The 19,844-nt window shown below is 49.2% G+C and overlaps 1 protein-coding gene across 7 annotated transcripts in view; it reads left to right on the top strand.

The window, feature by feature from the left end:
- Positions 1-19,844, top strand: part of SCMH1 (Scm polycomb group protein homolog 1) — a 107,397-nt gene that overhangs the window by 31,200 nt on the left and 56,353 nt on the right. For all 7 annotated transcript variants that reach the window (XM_044997987.1, XM_044997983.1, XM_044997980.1 and 4 more), the window contains 4 exons: positions 6,736-6,806; positions 7,787-8,021; positions 15,132-15,220; positions 16,410-16,653. In XM_044997987.1, coding sequence (XP_044853922.1) covers positions 6,736-6,806; positions 7,787-8,021; positions 15,132-15,220; positions 16,410-16,653 — 639 coding nt within the window. The remainder of the gene's footprint in view (positions 1-6,735; positions 6,807-7,786; positions 8,022-15,131; positions 15,221-16,409; positions 16,654-19,844) is intronic.

Here is a 19,844-nt window from a genome sequence, read left to right as displayed (position 1 = left end):
GGGCACTCCGCTTGAAACTGGCTGCCAACTAGACATGGAGCCATTGATCACTACCTGTTGAGCTCGACTATCTAGCCAGCTTTCTATCCACCTTCTAGTCCATTCATCCAGGCCATACTTCTTTAACTTGCTGGCAAGAATACTGTGGAAGACCGTATGAAAAGCTTTGCTAAAGTCAAGGAATAACACGTCCACTGCTTTCCCCTCATCCACAGACCCAGTTATCTCATCATAGAAGGCAATTAGGTAGGTCAGGCATGACTTGCCCTTGGTGAATCCATGCTGACTGTTCCTGATCACTTTCCTCTCCTCTAAGTGCTTTAGAATTGATTCCTTGAGGACCTGCTCCATGATTTTTCCAAGGACTGAGGTGAGGCTGACTGGCCTGTAGTTCCCCGGATCCTCCTTCTTCCTTTTTTTAAAAATGGGCACTACAGTAGCCTTTTTCCAGTCATCCGGGACCTCCCCCGATCGCCATGAGTTTTCAAAGATAATGGCCAATGGCTCTGCAATCACAACCGCCAACTCCTTTAGCACCCTCGGATGCAGCACATCCGCCCCCATGGACTTGCACTCGTCCAGTTTCTAAATAGTCCCGAACCACTTCTTTCTCCACGGAGGGCTGGTCGCCTCCTCCCCATGCTGTGCTGCCCAGTGCAGCAGTCTGGGAGCTGACCTTGTTTATGAAGACAGAGGCAAAAAAAGCATTGAGTACATTAGCTTTTTTCACATCCTCTGTCACTAAGTTACCTCCCTCATTCAGTAAGGGGCCCACACTTTCCATGACTTTCTTCTTGTTGCTAACATACCTGAAGAAACCCTGCTTGTTACTCTTAACATCTCTTGCTAGCTGAAACTCCAAGTGTGATTTGGCCTTCCTGATTTCACTCCTGCATGCCTGAGCAATATTTTTATACCCCTACCTGGTCATTTGTCCACGCTTCCACTTCTTGTGAGCTTCTTTTTTGCATTTAAGATCAGCAAGGATTTCACTGTTAAGCCAAGCTGGTCGCCTGCCATATTTACTATTCTTTCTACACATCGGGATGGTTTGTTCCTGCAACCTTACTAAGGATTCTTTAAAATACAGCCAAGTCTCTTGGACTCCTTTCCCCCTCATGTTATTCTCCCATAAAGCTCCACACGAGGCCTCCACACTTGGCTGTGACAGTGTAGATACAGCTGCTTTCTGGGTGAGAAAGTGTGACAAAACAGGAATTTTTCATAATACTTTGTATGACTACTGTGTGTGCCTCAGTTTCTCCTATGTGCTGTGTGGTTAACTAGGTGGGGAGAAAAGGCTGTTTGCTCATTGCAGAGACCTAGAAATCCAGATGTGACTGGCATGTAGCTGTCTGGGCGTTGGCCCCAGACAATGGCCCAGCCAGTTGGTACCTAGCAACTAACGACTAGGGGAGCCCACCCGCTGCAGAAAGCCAACCAGTTTTGACCAGCTGGAGAACAAAGAGCATGGTGACCATTTTTGTATTGGAAACCAGAACAAAGGGCAGAGGAGGGGCCCCTGTGGGGCTCATTACGTGTGGGCTGCTGGAAGCAGGGCTCACTCTTCTGGACTGAGACTAAAAGGGTGGTAAGAGAGCTCTGGGCTCCAAACTGACCCAGATGGACCAGGCTGTAATTTTGTTTTCTGTGATAACCAAGGACTTTCTATGCTGTGTTCCAGACGTCTGGTAAACCTTCTGCTTTTACACTGCTGGCTCAGAGTCAAGAGTTGGGGGGTGCATTGCTCCCTTTGGATGGGTAAGTCTTCCCAGGTGCCCAATTCAGGTGGACTCACTGAGGGGAACTTACGGTGTGCAGCAGGGGTGTTGAAGGCTCCAAGGCTTGGTCCCAGGAGGCGGTAAAGCCAAGGAACTTACCCCAGTGAGAGTATGATCCTAAGGGGGTTAACACATTGAAGGTGTTCCTCCCAGGGTCTGTTCCAGAGCTGCACGAGAGCACCAGACTCATGGCTCTGTGACACAGGGTCCTAAACACAATGTGAAAATGGTTCCTGGCAGAGTTAAAACTGGACCAAGGCACCTCTTAGGACAAGGGAGTGGTAGCACATACTGTTCTAAACCCATTAATCCTGAGAGAATTCTTATTCTGTATGTGGCAGGGCAAGAAAGTGGAGTGCACTGAGTTCCACTGGTACTTGTGGTGAATGTGTAACCTAGATTAACAGCTCTGTGTTAGCGAGAACCCTTGGAAATTACAGTAAAGTAGGATCTGTAGAAATTCTGCTGTCATCAAAGAATGAGAGCCTGGCTGCTTGGGCGGGTGAAGTCTTGCATTTTGGAAAGCCACTAATGTGATTGGAATTGCGAGCAGAGAAGACACTGGCATTGTCATTTTTCTATACCAAATCTGGATAGACTGTCCTGCTTTTGTATGCAGCCCTGATACTATTTAGCAGGCTCACGTATGGGCTGCAGACTTTAATGGGATGCCTTGATCTGGGTAGGGCAAATTCTCCTTGCACAGATGCGACACAAAATGCACATACATCATGTTCAATAGGAGTGATGACCCCTTGAGGATTGAAATGCTAATGGAGCCCAAAACAGATTTCATTTAAACGCATAAACAAAATCTCCAGCTTCATTCAAATTCCAGGCAAAAGAATTGCATTAAGTACAACATATGGTTGTGAATTTAAACCAATGCAAGTCAGGGAGTTAAGACTTACATTGGTCACAAGTCCCATAACTTGACCCCTTGTGCACACAGAGTGTTTTTCTCTAGTAAGTGGTTTTTTAAAGTGGGCTAGGGCCCAATTCTCCCACTTTTACTCACACTGATTAAGACCTTCATCGAGGATACTCATGGAGCAAGGCACTGCCTAGAGCAAAGAAGAGTGACAGTATGTTCATGCTGGCAAAGTTACTTGGGGTGGTGTAGCTTTGAACTTCTTGGCTCTTGTGTGTTTAAGTCCCAGCTGTAACTCTGTATTATGGCATGTTCCTCACATCATTTTCTGGTTTTGTTATTTTGTAAGCATACTGGTTTATTTCACTCTGCCGAACAAACCCTATTTGAACGTATGATCATTCCGGTTCATGAAAGAGTGATGCTCTCTGCATATTGGCCAAAATTTGTGTGTGCGCGCGTGGGGGTGGGGTGGGGTGGGGTGTCTGATGAGAAGTGAATTTAGTGCTAGGGAAAGATGCCAGACAGTGCTAGAGACCAAACTCTTTTCCCATAGAGCAGGCATCAACAAGGCAAGCTTTTGTCTCTCTACTCTGTCCACATGCTTCACTGCTTTATGTTTTTAGGGGTGAGAGAGTTCGGTTTTCATGGTCTATTCAGTCCTCGGTTCCTCTGCTGAGTCAGCCAGCAAGGGGCCCAATTAGCACCAGTTGAGATGCTAGTTTATGTGAAGTGAAGAGCTCACTAAGAACTGGACTACAGCCACCAACTCATTTTGTATAACCCACTGAACAGCCATTCAGCAATGTTCAGTTGCTACCAACCTGGGCCCTAGAGGCAGAATGATCCATAGCCCACTATCATATCTGATTTATTTAAAGCTAGCAAAATGTACGAATAGTAACAGAATACTGAAAACAGAATATTTGGCCTTTGTTATATGGGAGCTCGGACTAGATGATCCCAGTGGTATTATAATCGATGACTGTACCATTCCTTTAAGATGTCATCAGAAGGTGGTTTGGCGTCTGGCTCCTGTGCTCTCTGTAGAGTGTGCACCAGAGGTGCTAGGCTCCAGTGCAGATAGAGTTGGAATTGAATGTGCAAGTTAATAATCATGTTTGGATCAATTTGGGGAGGGACCAGAGAAGCCAAGGTTAAGATGACCAAGCCTATTATATCTGTATTAAATTGTTTGCTCTGTTTCCCAGTGTAGAGCTCTGGATATGTTCTCTACTCCCTGGCCAAAAAAACTTGTGGCTATATCCTGCCCTGTTCTGCATCACTGACTGCTTTCCCTTCCTTGACAAAACTCTCGTGTCAGTCCACTTGGAATCTGTAAAATGGGGTAATGGTATTTGCCCACCTTTGTAAAGCCCTTTGAGATCTATGGATGAAAAGCATTACACAAAGGTCTAGGAATTTTTATCACTTCTGCTACTAATACATTGCATTTGTGTAGAATGCACAAGTGTAAGTCATCCAAAGTTCATCGTAAGTTATCTGTGCCATTCATTGTCTACGAGGGAGTGATTTTTAAAAGAAATGTCCTGTAATTAAATGGGTGCGTATGTATATAAAGGAATTACCAATACAAGATTGTGGGGCCCAAAGTGTGCCACACTTGTTCTTCTTTTTAAAAAAAGTCCGTTTTCATTAAACAGAGAAATCCTCTATGCCCCCCTTTTTTGCTTCAATTCTTTAAAAATAAATAGTTACCAAAAAGACCCCTTGAGAACTGTGAGTCTTTGTTTCACTGCCGTATGTCTGCTCACGTTCTAGTGAGATGGCAGCAATGAACACTAGAGTTTAAGCTTACATAAGTTTCCATCCTAACGCACTGTTTTCAGTGGCACACAGCTTTCTTCAAAATTCACTGTTCAGTCTGGAATCTTGTAGGTCTGGTCTCTGCCAAAAGGTGGATTCATTTAGAAAGTTCGAGCAGAAAGGCTTTGAGTGGTGTTGCATAAGAGGAGAGAGGAGGAAAATAAACCCACTTCTCCCATAGTGTAAAAAATAAAAGCTTTTTTGGGTAAAAATCTTAAAAGCACCTCAGCCCCTTTTTCAAAAGGGATTTAGGCACTTAGTGTCTGTGCAGGTTGGTTTAAACCTGGCTTATACTGGTTCAGTTTGTATGATATGTAAGAATGTCCACTCACAAAGTTGCACTTGTTTAACTAAACCAGTTTAAAATCACAGCTTTAGTTAAACTGGGACAACTTTTGTGTGTAAACCAGCCCTCAGTTTGCTTTTCAGTTAAGCCTTTCATCCTCGGGATTGCAGCTATGGGAGGCCATGATATTTGAAGAGACAATGGGTGCTGACTAACTGCTTAAAATACATGTCTTAGAGAGAGGAGCGCTTACATTAACAATCTGTCAACAGAAATATACTGGGCCATTATAGCAATGAAACAAGTTTAAGTACAGTGTAAAAGAATAAAAAAATGTGTGCTCTACTAGTGTGCATGTAAGATTATAGACGAATGGTGTTTCTGATGTATTTGAGAGATAGTAAGTGATCATGTCCTCACAGACTCTGTTGTTGTTCTTCCTGCATATACACATGGGGCAGAGTGAAGGTTGTGTGTATAACATTAACTTTTGCATTTCCAGACCTTTGGGTGCTTAATCACAGCACCTTGTATTTGCTCCTTAATAAAGCTTTTATATCAAATAATAAGCTGATTAAAAACCTGATGTGCATAATGAGAACTGTAATTGACTCTATAATTGTTCTGCCACTGGTGCTCTTGTGATGATTTGAAAATAGAGGTCTCTTGGGTGCTGTTTGGATTAATAGAAGCTAATGTCATGCAGGCTCTTGTAAAAGATCTTTTCTCATCTGCTCAGTCTAAGTGGCAGGAGTCTTGATCTGCTTGGGCCACTTCAGTAAATTCCTCATTTAATAAGAAGTCTTCTTGGGAAGTGTAACACTTTCCCTGGCCCTCCATGTACCTTTGAAGAGCAGGGCAGACAGTGATAAAATGTGCTCAGCCCTTCCCCTAGTGGCGGTTTCCAGCTGAAGGAGCCTTTGCATTGAATAGGATCTCCTCTGTAAATCCCTGCCTGGAGGGTATGTCTGGGCTGCGATTAGACACTCACTTAGCCTGTGTCTGCACTGCCACTTTCAGTGCTAAAACTTTAGTCATTCAGGTGTGTGAAAAAACACCCCCGAGTGACAAACGTTTTAGTGCTGAAAAGCGCCAGTATAGACAGTGCTTTATCGCTGGGAGCTGCACTCCTGGTGATAAAGCTCTCACCCCTCGTTTGGGGGGGGGGGGGGGTTGGTTATCGCCAGGAGAGCTCTTCCCCTGGCGATAAAGCGTGTTTACACTGCGCACGTCACAGCCATGGGGCTGTTTAACTGCCCTATAGACATTCAGGCTGCAGTCCGAGACCCTGGCTCCAGCTCAAGCCCGAACATCAGCAGTGCAGTTAAACAGCCCCTTAGCCCGAGCTCCGTGAGCCTGAGTCAGCTGGCATGGGCCGGCCACAGGTTTTTAATTGCAGTGTAGACAGACCCTACGCTACAAACTAACTGTCCAGGAGAGGTGATTTATTGCTGACCAGTCCACTAATCAGCTACTACAAACTGGATGATTCCTGCCCAGATGGGTTTGGTTTTTTAAGAGGAAAAAGAGCCCTGGCTAAGGCAGAAGCCATAAAGTCAATAGAGGATCAGGCTTTGCTCTTAACTTGGGGGTGATTGAGATCTCATCCTTCAGTGACTTGTTCTTGATTCCAAAACTGAGCAGCGTGTTTAATGTATCGCCTGAAGGAGCAATTCGCTGGGAAACTCTGCTTTCTCCTCTGGCAGCTTACATCATCATGCAGCCTATGGGTTTGTGAGATTGGGGAGAAAAGCAGTTTGTACCCAACGCAGTGCTAACACCTCCCCACTCCAGCCTGGAAATCCAGGATTTGGGTGGTGCATTGGGCAGGCCAATACAAGCCAGTTCTTCTCATCTCTCGGGTAGAGATCTGGCAATAATGGTGTAAGGAGCCCTGGGTGGCTGCTTTCCTGAGCTTTTTGCTGTTTTCTAGGGTCCCATTTTAATCCCCTTTTCCCCCCTCTTTGCAGGTCACTTCACCTGGGATAAATACCTGAAAGAAACATGTGCCATCCCAGCTCCTGCCCATTGCTTCAAGCAGGTAATTTGTTGGGTGGCGTCTTGGGTGCAGGGGGCGAGAGTCTGTTTGTGATCCTAGAGCTCCGATTCAGGACAAGCCTTAGAAATAGGCTCTGGCCCTTTAATCCAAGAGGGAGGAGCAGCAGGGAAAGCGGACCCTTGGCTGGACTGTGCATGGTTAAGCAAAGATAAAAGAGAAAACATTCATGGCTTGTATAAATGTATAGAATAACCCAGGGGACGTAACTCTCAGATGTGGATGGGTGGGAACGTCAAAGTTGTGTGTGTGTCAGCTGAGCTCAGGTGCTGGAGGGAAGTGTATATAAACTGGATCATTGCTTAGTATAGTTATGATTTAGATTTCACTAGATGCAGGCCAGTAAAGGGAGTTTCTTGCACAGCTTCCCTTCTGCAAAATTCCCTGGATCTTGGTAAGCTGTTTCACTGTCTCCTGGGCTGTAGTATCCAGTATCTGGCTATGTTGCCTGGAGATGCGAGCTCCCAAAATCATCATTCAAGTTGATGTGAGGGCCCAGGACAGAGCAAGCAGGAGGGGGTGGGTCAAGATGCATCAGCTGAACTGTCTGGGGAGTTCCAAGATAAGCCTGTGCTACAGCTGGTGCAGGCATTTGCTTGGAGCTCCTTCCTTACCCACTCAAAATGTATTTGTTTTATTGTATTTTAAAAGCAAAAGACAGTCTGTGTGTGTTGGGGGCTGTTAAATAGCCCCTTGTGTGTTATGCTGGTGGGTGTCTCAGATGGGGCAAGGCCCCAGAAAAGGGGCTGGCTCAAGGTGAAACGTGTGGTGAAAGGCGATAGATTGTGAGTGGGTGCCAGGGCCTTTGTTCACTGAGCTCCCCTTGCTGCTGTCTGTGGCACCTGTTCCAGCATTGGCATGGAGGGCACCGTCCATCCTCAGCTGCCAGGAGCAGTGGGTCTTGGGGCTGGGGTTCTGGGAAGGAAATGGGTCATATGTGAAGTCTTGGCTCTTGTTCTCTGCAGTCGTACACTCCGCCCAGCAATGAATTCAAGATCAGCATGAAACTGGAAGCCCAGGACCCCAGAAACACCACCTCCACTTGCATCGCCACTGTGGTGGGTCTGACAGGCGCACGGCTGCGCCTGCGTCTCGATGGCAGCGACAACAAGAATGACTTCTGGCGGCTGGTGGACTCTGCTGAAATCCAGCCCATAGGGAACTGCGAGAAGAATGGAGGGATGCTGCAGCCCCCTCTGGGTGAGCCTGAAATCCTGTCATCCGACCAATGGAAAACAGCCACAAGCTGTGGGGGGATACCTAGTACCCTTTTTGCTTTCCCTGCTCAGTACAGGAAGGCATGGACTGTACTCGCCTACCAGGGCTTGTTTCACTATGTATACTTACCAAGGGGCTGTCACTAACCTGACTTCCCTCCACGCACAAAACAGACAGGTTCTCCCACAATGCACTGGGAATCAGAGTGGCTCAGCTTACTGAGGTGCTAAGAACCATGGGATATGACCAGAAGTCCTAGCACCTCCCACAGGTGAGTGGAGCACCAGTTTGGACTCACTGACTCTTGTGTGGCTTTGCAGTGTGGCTGCTCACGCCTGGGCTTCGCCAGCCCGGAGGCTTAGCCCCATGTGCAGACCACGCGAGTGAATCTCCTGTGCAGACATACTCTCAGTCCCACCACACAGCTCTAGGCTGGCCTGACCATGGGCCACTGCTTGTGACTTTGGGCCACCACCTGTGTTACCTGTAAGCTGCGCGCTTGGGCGGCCACGCAGGAGAGATTCAAATGCACCCAGCTGATTAGAGAGCATGCACAGCTGCCAGCATGTGTTCAGGTGCCAGTCCCCCCACGTCCTGCAGCTGCTCCCGGGACCCTCCTGCTGCCTGTGCAGAGCAGGGGAGGAGGGTGCTAATGTCAGGGTGTCCCCCTGCCCCTGTACCCCATCTCTGCAGAGCAGGGCAGAGGGGACAGCCTGGCTCAGGAGGACTCAGAGCATCTGAGATCTGAATGGTGAGTGGTTGAGTGCCTTTCTTAAAGAGACAGTGCACTGTTTCTGAGATTTCCCCAGCAACCAGCACACAGTTCCTTCCCCGCCCCCCATACCCCATCTCTGGGGTGGGGAGACAGCAGGGCTCAAGGCAGAGCAGGAGAGCTTTCCGTGTATGTCTTAAAGAGACAACGCACACAAACACACACTCGCACTGTGGGTCTCACTCACCTCCCAACACATACTTGCATTAATGTTGTTGTTACTTCTTGGTTCTTCCTGCAATGCACATATATTCTCTGTAATTTTATTCTTTCAGAGTGTGTTATTTTAGTGTTGACTGGTCAATGCGTTTCATAATTTTTATTTCTCTCTTTCACTTAAGTTTAATTCTTTGAGTAGTGAGTTCTAAAATGCCTAACTTGTCCTTGCTGGAGTAATTAATTATCCCTATGGTAACTTTTAAAAAACATACATATCATCTAGTTTTTTTGTTTCTACCAGTGGCGCACATCCCCACATACCTCGGTGCACATAACAAAATGTGTTCCACCCCTGGATGGAAAAAATTAGAAGGAACATTGGTGCGAGTGGTGGTCAATCTAACTTGCAAGTTACCTACTATTAAAAATCTGTGAAACACAATATACTCTTCTCATGCCATCAGCCCTTCTCTCTCAGGGCTTGTCTACATTACCCACTGGATCAACGGGCAGTGATTGATCCAGCAGGGGTCTAGTCTAGACGCGATAAATCGACCACTGAGCGCTCTCTCGTGGACTCTGGACCTCCACCAGGGCGAGAGGCGCAGGCAGAGTCGACAGGAGAGCGTCAGCCGTCGACTTACCGCAGTGAAGACACCACGGTAAGTAGATCTAAATACGTCGACTTCAGCTACGTTATTCACATAGCTGAAGTTGCGTAACTTAGATGGATTCCCACCCCCTAGTGTAGACCAGGCCTCCCTTCCATCGTGTCCAGAGCATGGTCATGAGCCATAGGATGGAGGGTGCCTTATTGGACCCTTTCAGTTGTAATGTAGAGAATAATCAAGGTAAAGTATGAGAGTCCAGCTCAGTCATTGCTCCTTAACCCACAGCACTTTACATTTACTTTCCAGCCATCCAGGCATACTTGTGCCCATGTACTAAGGGCCAGCACAGAGAATTGGGTATCAAGTGTAGACGCTGGCTGGAGCACCAGCTGGATGGGTTTAAATTACTCCACTCCTCTTAATTAGGACTCCCTGCTGGGCAGCAGACTAACCCAGTTTGAGGCCGTTTAAAGGAAAAAAATACATCTGCTTCAAATAACTCTCAGTCCTGCCTTGAATGAAAGTGACAGACACAGCATTTCATCGGGTTTTTTTAAAACTTTATTCGGCTACAGTTATATAAATGGCCTGGATATTGGAATTCGCCATTTCTTATCATAGAATCTCAGGGTTGGAAGGGACCTCAGGAGGTATCTAGTCCAACCCCCTGCTCAAAGCAGGACCAAACCCAACTAAATCATCCCAGCCAGGGCTTTGTCAAGCCTGACCTTAAAAACCTCTAAGGAAGGAGATTCCACCACCTCCCTAGGTAACCCATTCCAGTTCTTCACCACCCTACTAGTGAAAAAGTTTTTCCTAACGTCCAACGTAAACCTCCCCCTCTGCAACTTGAGACCATTACTCCTTATTCTGTCATCTTCTACCACTGAGAACAGTCTAGATCCATCCTCTTTGGAACCCCCTTTCAGGTAGTTGAAAGCAGCTATCAAATCCCCCCTCATTCTTCTCTTCTGCAGGTTAAACAATCCCAGTTCCCTCAGCCTCTCCTCATAAGTCATGTGCTCCAGCCCCCTAATCATTTTTGTTGCCCTCCGCTGGACTCTCTCCAATTTATCCACATCCTTCTTGTAGTGTGGGGCCCAAAACTGAACACACTACTCCAAATGAGGCCTCACCAGTGCTGAATAGAGGGGAATGATCACATCCCTCGATCTGCTGGAAATGCCCCTACTTATACAACCCAAAATGCCATTAGCCTTCTTGGCAACAAGGGCAGGACTCTGCACTTGTCCTTGTTGAACCTCATCATATTTCTTTTGGCCCAATCCTCTAATTTGTGTAGGTCCCTCTGTATCCTAGCCCTACCCTCCAGCATATCAACCACTCCTCCCAGTTTAGTGTCATCTGCAAACTTGCTAAGGGTGCAGTCCACACCATCCTCCAGATCGTTAATGAAGATATTGAACAAAACCGGCCCCAGCACCGACCCTTGGAGCACTCCACTTGATACCGGCTGCCAACTAGACATGGAACCATTGATCACGACCCGTTGAGCCCGACCATCTAGCCAGTTTGTATCCACCTTACCGTCCATTCATCCAGCCCATACTTCTTTAACTTGCTGGCAAGAATACTGTGGGAGACTGTATCAAAAGCTTTGCTAAAGTCCAGAAATAGCACAATCACTGCTTTCCCCTCATCCACAGAGCCGGTTATCTCATCATAGAAGGCAATTAGGTTAGTCAGGCATGATTTGCCCTTGGGAATCCATGCTGACTGTTCCTGATCACTTTCCCCTCCTTTAAGTGGTTCAGAATTGTTTCCTTGAGGACCTGTTCCATGATTTTTCCAGGAACTGATGTGAGACTGACTGGCCTGTAGTTCCCTGGATCTTCTTTCTTCCCTTTTTTAAAGATGGGCACTACATTAGCTTTTTTCCAGTCATCCGGGACCTCCCTCGATCGCCATGATTTTTCAAAGATATCTCTCAGTTAAACACCGCTTCACTCCTTGGCAGTGGCCAAATGGGTCTCCGGTGAGCCAAACTGATGCTGACTCTGTCCCAATTAACGTGATGCTGTCATTCAGCTCCCAGGTCCCCATGAGATGTTTCTATAAAGAACCTGTCCACTTAGCACGTCCCTATAGAAGTGTACCAGGCTATGAGACTGTGCAGTGGAGACCATTTCCCCTAAAGCACCCTCTGGAGGGTCAGGTGGACATACTGTCTAGGCTGCCAGCTAGCCGGGACTTGGGAATGGGGAGCAAAAGAAGAGGGATCTTGGCAGGGAAAGGAGAGGTGTGGGATGGAAGCCACACACCTTACCACGTGAGGGTATGAGAGTCCTAGATCACTGCCAGCGCAGGATGCCGTGACTGTGGGTTCCCTAGACCACACTGATGTGTGTCTGCTGAGGATCTGGCCCTGTGAGTCCCTAACCCAGTTCAGTGCAGAAGACACAGGTATGAGAAATCTCAGTCCTTTGATCATAGCCACCTTTTTTCACTTCACTCAGCTGAGGCAGAAACCCTGTATGGAGTTACTTCCTGCACATCTCTAGTGAGGCCAGAATGAATCAGTTTTGGAGAACCTCGTCTGTGAGAAAGAAGGTTCCTTTGGCTGTTGAAGTAGTCCCAAACTGAAGCTTTGGAGCACACAGTGTAGAGGCCCGGGTCTGGCTTACTGGCTGGACCCCATGGGTCTTGTTGCCTTGTCATTTCCAATGGGCCATAGCTGCTAAAACCTGCCTGCAGAGATGGAGACTCGGAGGGTGAGGTTGAGAGGCAGCCCACTTCCTCCAAATGCTTCATAACAAATTGGAGTCTGGCCTCTATGGATCTTCCTGCCATGAGCAAGCTGATCATTTCTGATGCATTGTACCTCTCCCACTGACAGGCGAGTCAGATCTGCCATGTCTGTCAACGTTTGATTGAGCCTCGTTTTTAATAAATGAAGTACCAGCATTGTGCCCATAACATCTGCTGTTGCCTGCTCACAGTAGGCAGCCTGAGATAAGATGGCCACTCAATAGGGGCAGCTGAATCTTGTGCGTGTGCCGTTACCTGGACATGCCCACGTGCATATTTTGCATATAAAGCCCAAGGATCTGTTTTGGGCCTGACGACAGAAGTGTTTGTGCTATTCCTCGGTCTGCCACTAGAGGGCAATAAGAGTAATCACATCACAGACTTCCAGCACATCTCATGTGGTTCTGTAGGTGGTAGGTAGTTTGAACTGGATGTGGAGGGTCTATCATGCTGGGTTCTGATGGGACAGTCCCTGTCACTGAGCTGGTTACTCTTGTGATCTGTCATAGAGGCAGGGTTGGGGGCAAGAGGTGGTAGATAGTCATCCCCTTATCTGCTGATCTCTCATAGCCCAAGTACAGGTAACAAACCACACTCCTGAGCTGCTGGCCCTCTGTTCCCTCTCCACAGAGCACCAAAGCCTGGCATGTGTATGTGGCACTAAATGCCAAGTCTCTCACTTGGTGTCTTTCCTGCCTACTGAAGCTCCATTGTTCAGCTGTTGTTTCTTGGTAGCATGAATCGAAGCGGCTGCTTGCTGGTGAACTTGAGGCTGGTGGGAGGTTCTCCCCTTTCCCAAGCTTACCTGACCAGCTGGTTTTCATGCCCTGTTTCCAGGGTTCCATGACAGAACTGTGTAGATCAGCGGTTTTCAAACTGTGGGTCGGGACCCCAAAGTGGATCGCGATCCCATTTTAACGGGGTTGCCAGGGCTAATGTTAGACTTGCTGGGCCCCAAAGAGCAAGGACTTCGCCCCGGGGAGGCAGGGCTTGGGCTTAGGCTTTGTCCCCCGCCCCCCTCCCCCTGTGAGCGGCAGGGCTCAGGTGGGCTCAGGCTGTGCTCTCCTGGTGGTGTATAGTCATTTGTTTGGTTAGACGGGGGGTCACGATGCAATGAAGTTTGAGAACCCTGGCGGAGATAAAATGCCAGCTTTGACTTAGCTCATTGGGACATCTCTGACATTCAGGCCCTGTCTACAACGGCAGAACTTCCCCTGGTAGTCATCACCGCTGCAGTTCCCAGGGAACTGTCCGTGGAAGTCCAGCCCTGGGGTTAACTTTGAAATGCTCTATGGATTTAAAGGGCAGCCCCTTGCTAAGCATCAGAAACTGACCCTTTGGAGCTGAGGTGCCAGGCTGTCAAGCCAAGGCACTGGCACTGGACTCCTCTTGTGAGCCTGCTTTCAGGGTCTGCACTTCCTGTAGCTGCCAGCTTCCCTCCCCCCCGGCCCCCCCAGGGCTTCCCACTTTGCCTTGGCGGAACGCCCACGGCAATGGGCTAGCAGAGGGGTGCTCCCTCACACCGTATCCGAGCACAATTTCTGTAACCTCCATTTTCTCTCTTCTCCTTTGTTCTTTTATTCCTTTTTGTCTTTGTTTCTGTACTCTCCCAAATAGGACTGAGAGCCTGGCCTTTCCGGGATCAGTAATGTCAACCCCAAGCCTCGTAGTTCCCTTCCTTTCCCCCATGTGGTGCTGGCACGTGTGGGGTGGGAAGCAATGGTCGCTGGCATTGCTGTTCAGACATGATGCATTTTCATACTTGCTAATAGTTTAGCTTCTCGGGTACAGATCCCTGTAATGAGGAACTCATCAGTACAGGCGCCAACATTCAATGTACCGGGTGGGGGGGCGGGTGCTCGACCCCCGGCTTTACCCCAATGGTGGCCCCACCCCACTCCACTTTTCTGACCCCCACTCCGCCTCTTCCCACCCCGTTCTGCCCCCTCCCCCGAGTGCGCTGCGTTCTTGCTCCTCCACCCACCCCCCCGCGAGCCTCCTGCATCTCCTGCATGCCGTGGAACAGCTGATCGCGATGAGCGGGAGGGAAGGGGAGGTGCTGATCAGCAGGGCCAATGCTGATAGGGGGCCTGCCAATGTTTACCCTGCGGGTGCTCCAGCACCAAGCACCCACAGAGTTGGTGCCTATGCTCATCAGTAACACATGGAAACCCTCTTTCTCCTCAGCATACCCCTCTGCTCCCTAGAAGCCCCTTCCTGGTACTTCCATGGGCATTCCTGATACCCAGGTGCCCAGTATGGTATTGGTACCAATTGCTATCACCATCTTGCCCAGCCCAGCTCCTACCTATGCCTGTATCTTAGCTGCTTGCGACTCACCTCTGTGTGGGTGAAAGGTCAGCAAGGAAGCTGCTGGCCTCCATAGGACGGATGTATGCACCAGGGATAACGTCATGGGCCTGACCCTGTCCATGCGCATTGATATCTTCTCTGCACCCAGTTGACTGCCATATGCAAACACTAATTCCATGCAAAGTGCTTTGTGAGCAGGGCCAGGGCAGGGGCTTTTATTGCAGTGAATAAAATCGCAGCCATGTCTGATTGTTTCCAAGTGGGGAAGTCTGCATAAAGGGCCATTCCTAGCTTTCCCGTGTTCAGAGGAAAATGCTGGGGGAGCTTAAGGTGCATGAAGGCTGAGGCTGGATGAATAGTGTGGAGAGGGTGTGACATGCAAAGTGTTCATCAGAGCAACCTGGTGCTGCCTCACCCAATGGGCCCCACCAATATTTAATAGTCTCCATCTCTGCATCTGTTCTGCAGGTTTTCGGCTGAATGCCTCCTCTTGGCCCATGTTCCTCCTGAAAACTCTGAATGGAGCAGAGATGGCTCCTCTCCGGATTTTTCACAAGGTATCGTATTGTGTGCAAAGGGCTCCCCTTGGCACAGGACACCCAGGCCAGCTCTCTGGTGTGTCTTGCAGTTAGACGCCTGCGGTTGGCCCGTGCCAGCTGGCTCCAGCTCACGGGGCTCGGGCTAAGGGACTGTTTAATTGTGGTGTAGACACTCTGGCTTGGGCTGGAACCCAAGCTCTGGGACCCTGTGAGGTGGTGCTCCAGTTTGGCCAGTGAAGAAGAGTCCCAGTGAGGCCTGGTGAATCAGAGCTGCCTGAGTGGGAGTCAGGGGCGGGTGAGAGCTACCAGGGGATGGTGGAAGGTTCCAGAAGGAAGCAGAAAGTCGTCCCTGGAAGAAGGCTGAAGAGAAGGAGAGCAGCAAGAGAGGTTTGCTAGCTGGCGTGCCCAAACCAGAGAGCTGAAGGCAGTGGGAGGTGCCTATGATTTGAAGCTGGAGAGGGCCAAAGGCAGGAGAGCAGTGGAGGATTTACCTGCTGACGTCTCCATGAGAGAGAGCTGGGCCCAGAGGATCCTGGAGAGGGCCAGGCAGTGAGGGATGCTCCCAGCAGAGAGGCTGGGGTGGGGTCGCCCTGGGAAGAGCAGGGTTACACTCCAGTGGGAAGGCCTGGGGTGGCTGTGCTGGCGGAGGGACAGAAGAGGACTGAGCAGGAGCTTAGGTGTCACCGAAGGTACCAGTGTGCGGTGTGAAAGCAGAGAGGTAGGCAGGGTGCCCACTGGGAAAAGTGGGGTTTAAGGGCTATATACACTGGGTATGGGAATTGTACTATGGTTGGGATTTCGTTGGGGATTCAGAGAACTGTGTTTGGGAATAAAGCAGCTCCAAGGAAGGGTGAAGTGGGTTTACTGGGAACTCTGAAAGCAGGGCTGCCTGAGACACTTTCTCGCATCAGTGTGCCACTGAGGAGCTGTCACAGGGTACCTGCATTCTGTCACCTGGTTTGTCTGGTCCCGAGTGCAGAAGGCACAGGGTGCCATAACTAGAGACCTTGCCTAGAGGTGCACATTTTACACCAGCCCTGGTATAAGCTGGAGCCACCTCCTTTACCTTCTGACATGGGGCTGAATTGGTTCTGGCTCCATTGAGCCCTGCTCTTGTGATGATGTAGGCAGGGGATTAATCCAAGCCCAGGAGACACCGACACACACTCCCTCTTTTGTAACCACCTTTCTGAACCCTCCCCTGTAGGAGCCACCGTCTCCATCCCAAAACTTCTTCAAGACGGGCATGAAGCTGGAGGCAGTGGACAGGAAGAACCCACACTTCATCTGCCCGGCCACCATTGGGGAGGTGAGAGGCTCCGAGGTCCTAGTGACATTCGATGGCTGGAGAGGTGCCTTCGATTACTGGTGCCGCTACGACTCCAGGGACATCTTTCCTGTCGGCTGGTGCTCACTGACAGGAGACAACCTGCAGCCCCCTGGGACGAAAGGTAAGGGCCACATCCCATCTCAGCTTCCTTGTCTGCTCAGCCCCTGCAAAGCACAACAAAGCAGACAGGGACTGGCAACTATGAGTCCTGTGTTCTGTTCCTGGCTCTGCTACAGACCTGCTGTGTGTCCTTGGGTAAATCCCTGCCCTCCGTGTGCCTCAGTTACCCCACAATATGGGAAATGGTATTTGCTCAGCTCCTGGGGCTGGTCTGAAATCCTTGATGGAAGGTGCAGAGGAGTTTTGCATTTTTCCCTGAGCAGGGAATTAGTGATTAGCAATCGCTATTAACAGTAACAATACAGTGGAGGCTAGAGAGACTCTGAAAGCAGGTTTGTAAGTCCCAGCTATTCCTGAGGAGGGAAGGACCAGGTGGCGACGCTCAGTGAGATTACTCAGCTCTTCACCCTTCCCAAGATCCCTCAGAACCTGTCCTGCCTCTTCAGAAAATATAGGGTCCCTAGTGTTTTCCATCCAAACTGGTAGTCCTGGGACTGCTGGGAATATAGCAGGGGGATTAGGGTCACATGGGGTCAGGGAGCTGGGGAGCCAGGACCATCCTAACTGAAAGGACTCTGCTCCCTACAGGAAAGGTGAGGAGGCGAGGGAGAGGCCCATCCTGGGGCAGAGGCACAGTGCCTGCTGTTCATGGTTTTGACAGAGTTGTTTTGCTTTTCCTTAGGTTGTGCTGTCCACTGGGGACCTGGAAAAGGCAGGTTGTGCTGAGATGAGAAGCTCTGTCTGCTTCTCCTCCCCGCCCCCAGCAGCCTTGACTGCTGTGGGTTTGGTGGCTGTCACCCTCTGGCCTTGAGGGTGCCCCAGTGTCTGGAAGCTACATGGGGGCTGTTGAGGTGCTCTAACACCTGTTGCCTGCCTGTAGCTGGAACTGCCCTATAGGACAGAAGGGCTGCCACTTTCCCCAGCCGTGGTCATTTGGCAGTAACAAATATACTCCCCTGCTGGCTGGCAGGTTCAGCAGGGAGTATAAAGCATAAACCTTCAGTGCAAGGCAGCAGCTAAATCAGTAGGTTCTTCCTTTAGCTCCACCGTCCTCATCGTCTGTGACCTTTGAAGCCAAGGATCTGGCTTTGATGGAAGCCTTCCCTGTCCTTAGTGCCGCACCGCTAGGCGGTCCTCCCAGAGCCTGATGAGCTGAGATCTCCTCCACTTTGCCTATGAATAAACCCAGATGTGAATTCCCCTTGGGTTAGGAAGATGCATCCGGCTGGTGGAAGCTGAAAGGCACTCTTTGTTTATCTTGGATCTCTGCCTCCAGCATAGTTAACCATTGTGCTCCCAGCCTCCCCCACTCCCTGCTGTTTGCTTGTTTTGCCTGCTGCCTCTCCCTACGCTGGCATCTTACACGCTTTACAACCAGTGCTCAAGATGCCCAGCAGGAGGTGCTCTTGAGCCAATATGATTTACCCAGCTCCTTTGAGATATGAGCTCCAGCCAGGTTCACAGCACTTCTCTGGTACACGCAAATGGCTGAAATCCTTGTAGGTTTTGGCTGGAGGCTTCTGTTCCTTGACGTTACCTAGAGGGCTTTGAGGATGATTTCAGCGCAGTGAGAACCGATTCTATGAGAACTTCTGATCTGTTCAGCCTGGGTAGGCGGGTGCTCCTTCAGACCTATTTGTGCTGAGGGCTGCGGAGGAAGTGGAGGGGCATCCAGAAAGGATACATGTCCAGGGGAACAGAACTGTATCATTGGGAAGCATTTACCTACCAGTTAGCAGGTAGCTGTGACAAGCTTTCTCTCTTGCATTGACCTCAGCCAGGTGGTAGGCATGGGAAATGATCACAAAGAGCTCCCATAGAACCAGGAGGAGGGTGCTTCTGGATGCGATATGTGGACAGTGGTCACTCCTGTCCTGCCCGTGGGGGGGAAGAGCCTTATTCGTGGCAATTGAAAGGAAATTTCCTTGGCTGGTAGCATTTCCCCAGGAAAGTTCAGCTCAGATTCTTGTCACAAGATTTTCCTTCCCCCCTTCCTCCCTCTCCTGGTGAGTACTGCTCCAACTCTGTGGTTTTATTCTGAGGAAGAGAAGTGCTGAGGATCCTTTCTTTCCTTCTGTCATTAAAACCCTCACCCTATCTGTTCATCCCTAACTGCTGCCTTCCCTTTGGACAAGAAGGGATAAACACAGCTCCCTCCAGAGCCTGTGAATTGCTGCTCCTAAGGAAGTTGGGGGGAAGGTTCACCTCAGACAAACTCCAGGCAAACAGTATGCGTTTTAATATGGCTACATGGTAAAGGTTACAGGTCTACATCTAGGAACAAAGAATGCAGGCCCAACTTACAGGAGAGTTGGCTCTGTCCTGGGATGCAGTGATTTGGGGGTTGTGGTGGATAATAAGCTGAACATGAGTTTCCCAATGTGATGCTGTGGCCAAAAGAGTTAAGGCAGTCCTGGGATACATAAGCAGAAATCTCGAGTAGGAGTACAGGGGTTATTTTACCTCTATATTTGGGGCTCGTGCAACCACTGCAGGAATCCCGTGTCCAGTTCTGGTGCCCACAATTCAAGAAGGGTGCTGATGAATTGGAGAGGGTTCAAACAAGAGCCATGAGAATGTTTAATGTTGGAAAACACGTCTTATAGTGCTAGACTCAAAGAGCTCAGGCTATTTAGCTTAACAAAGAGACGTTAAGGGGTGACTTGATCAGTCTCTAAGTATCGTAGAACCATAGGGGTAGAAGGGACCACAGGGGTCATCTAGTCTAACCCCCTGCCAAGGTGCAAGATTTGTCGTGTCTAAACCATCCAAGACAGATGGCTCCAGCCTCCTTTTGAAAACCTTCAGTGAAGGAGCTTCCACAACCTCCGTAGGCAGTCTGTTCCGTTGTCCTACTCTTCTTACAGTTAGGAAGTTTATCCTGAGATTTAATCTAAATCTGCCATACTGTAGTTCGAATCCATTTCCTCTTGTCCTGACCTCTGTGGCAAGAGAGGACAACTTTTCTCCCTCTTTTTTATGGCAACTTTTCAAGTATTTTAAGACTGCTGCTATGTCCCCACTCAATCTCCTCTTTTCCAAACTAAATATACCCAGTTCCTTCAGCATTTGCTCATATAGCTTGTATTCCATCCATTTGATCATCTTTGTTGCTCACATCTGGTTCCTTTCCAGTTTCTCTACATCCTTTCTATACAGCAGTGACCAAAACGGGACACCGTACCCCAGCTG

Source organism: Mauremys mutica, chromosome 23, assembly GCF_020497125.1.
Source record: "Mauremys mutica isolate MM-2020 ecotype Southern chromosome 23, ASM2049712v1, whole genome shotgun sequence".
NCBI classification, from domain to species: domain Eukaryota; kingdom Metazoa; phylum Chordata; order Testudines; family Geoemydidae; genus Mauremys; species Mauremys mutica.
The sequence above is the reverse complement of the archived record's forward strand: the minus strand, read 5'-3'. Positions and strand labels throughout refer to the sequence as shown.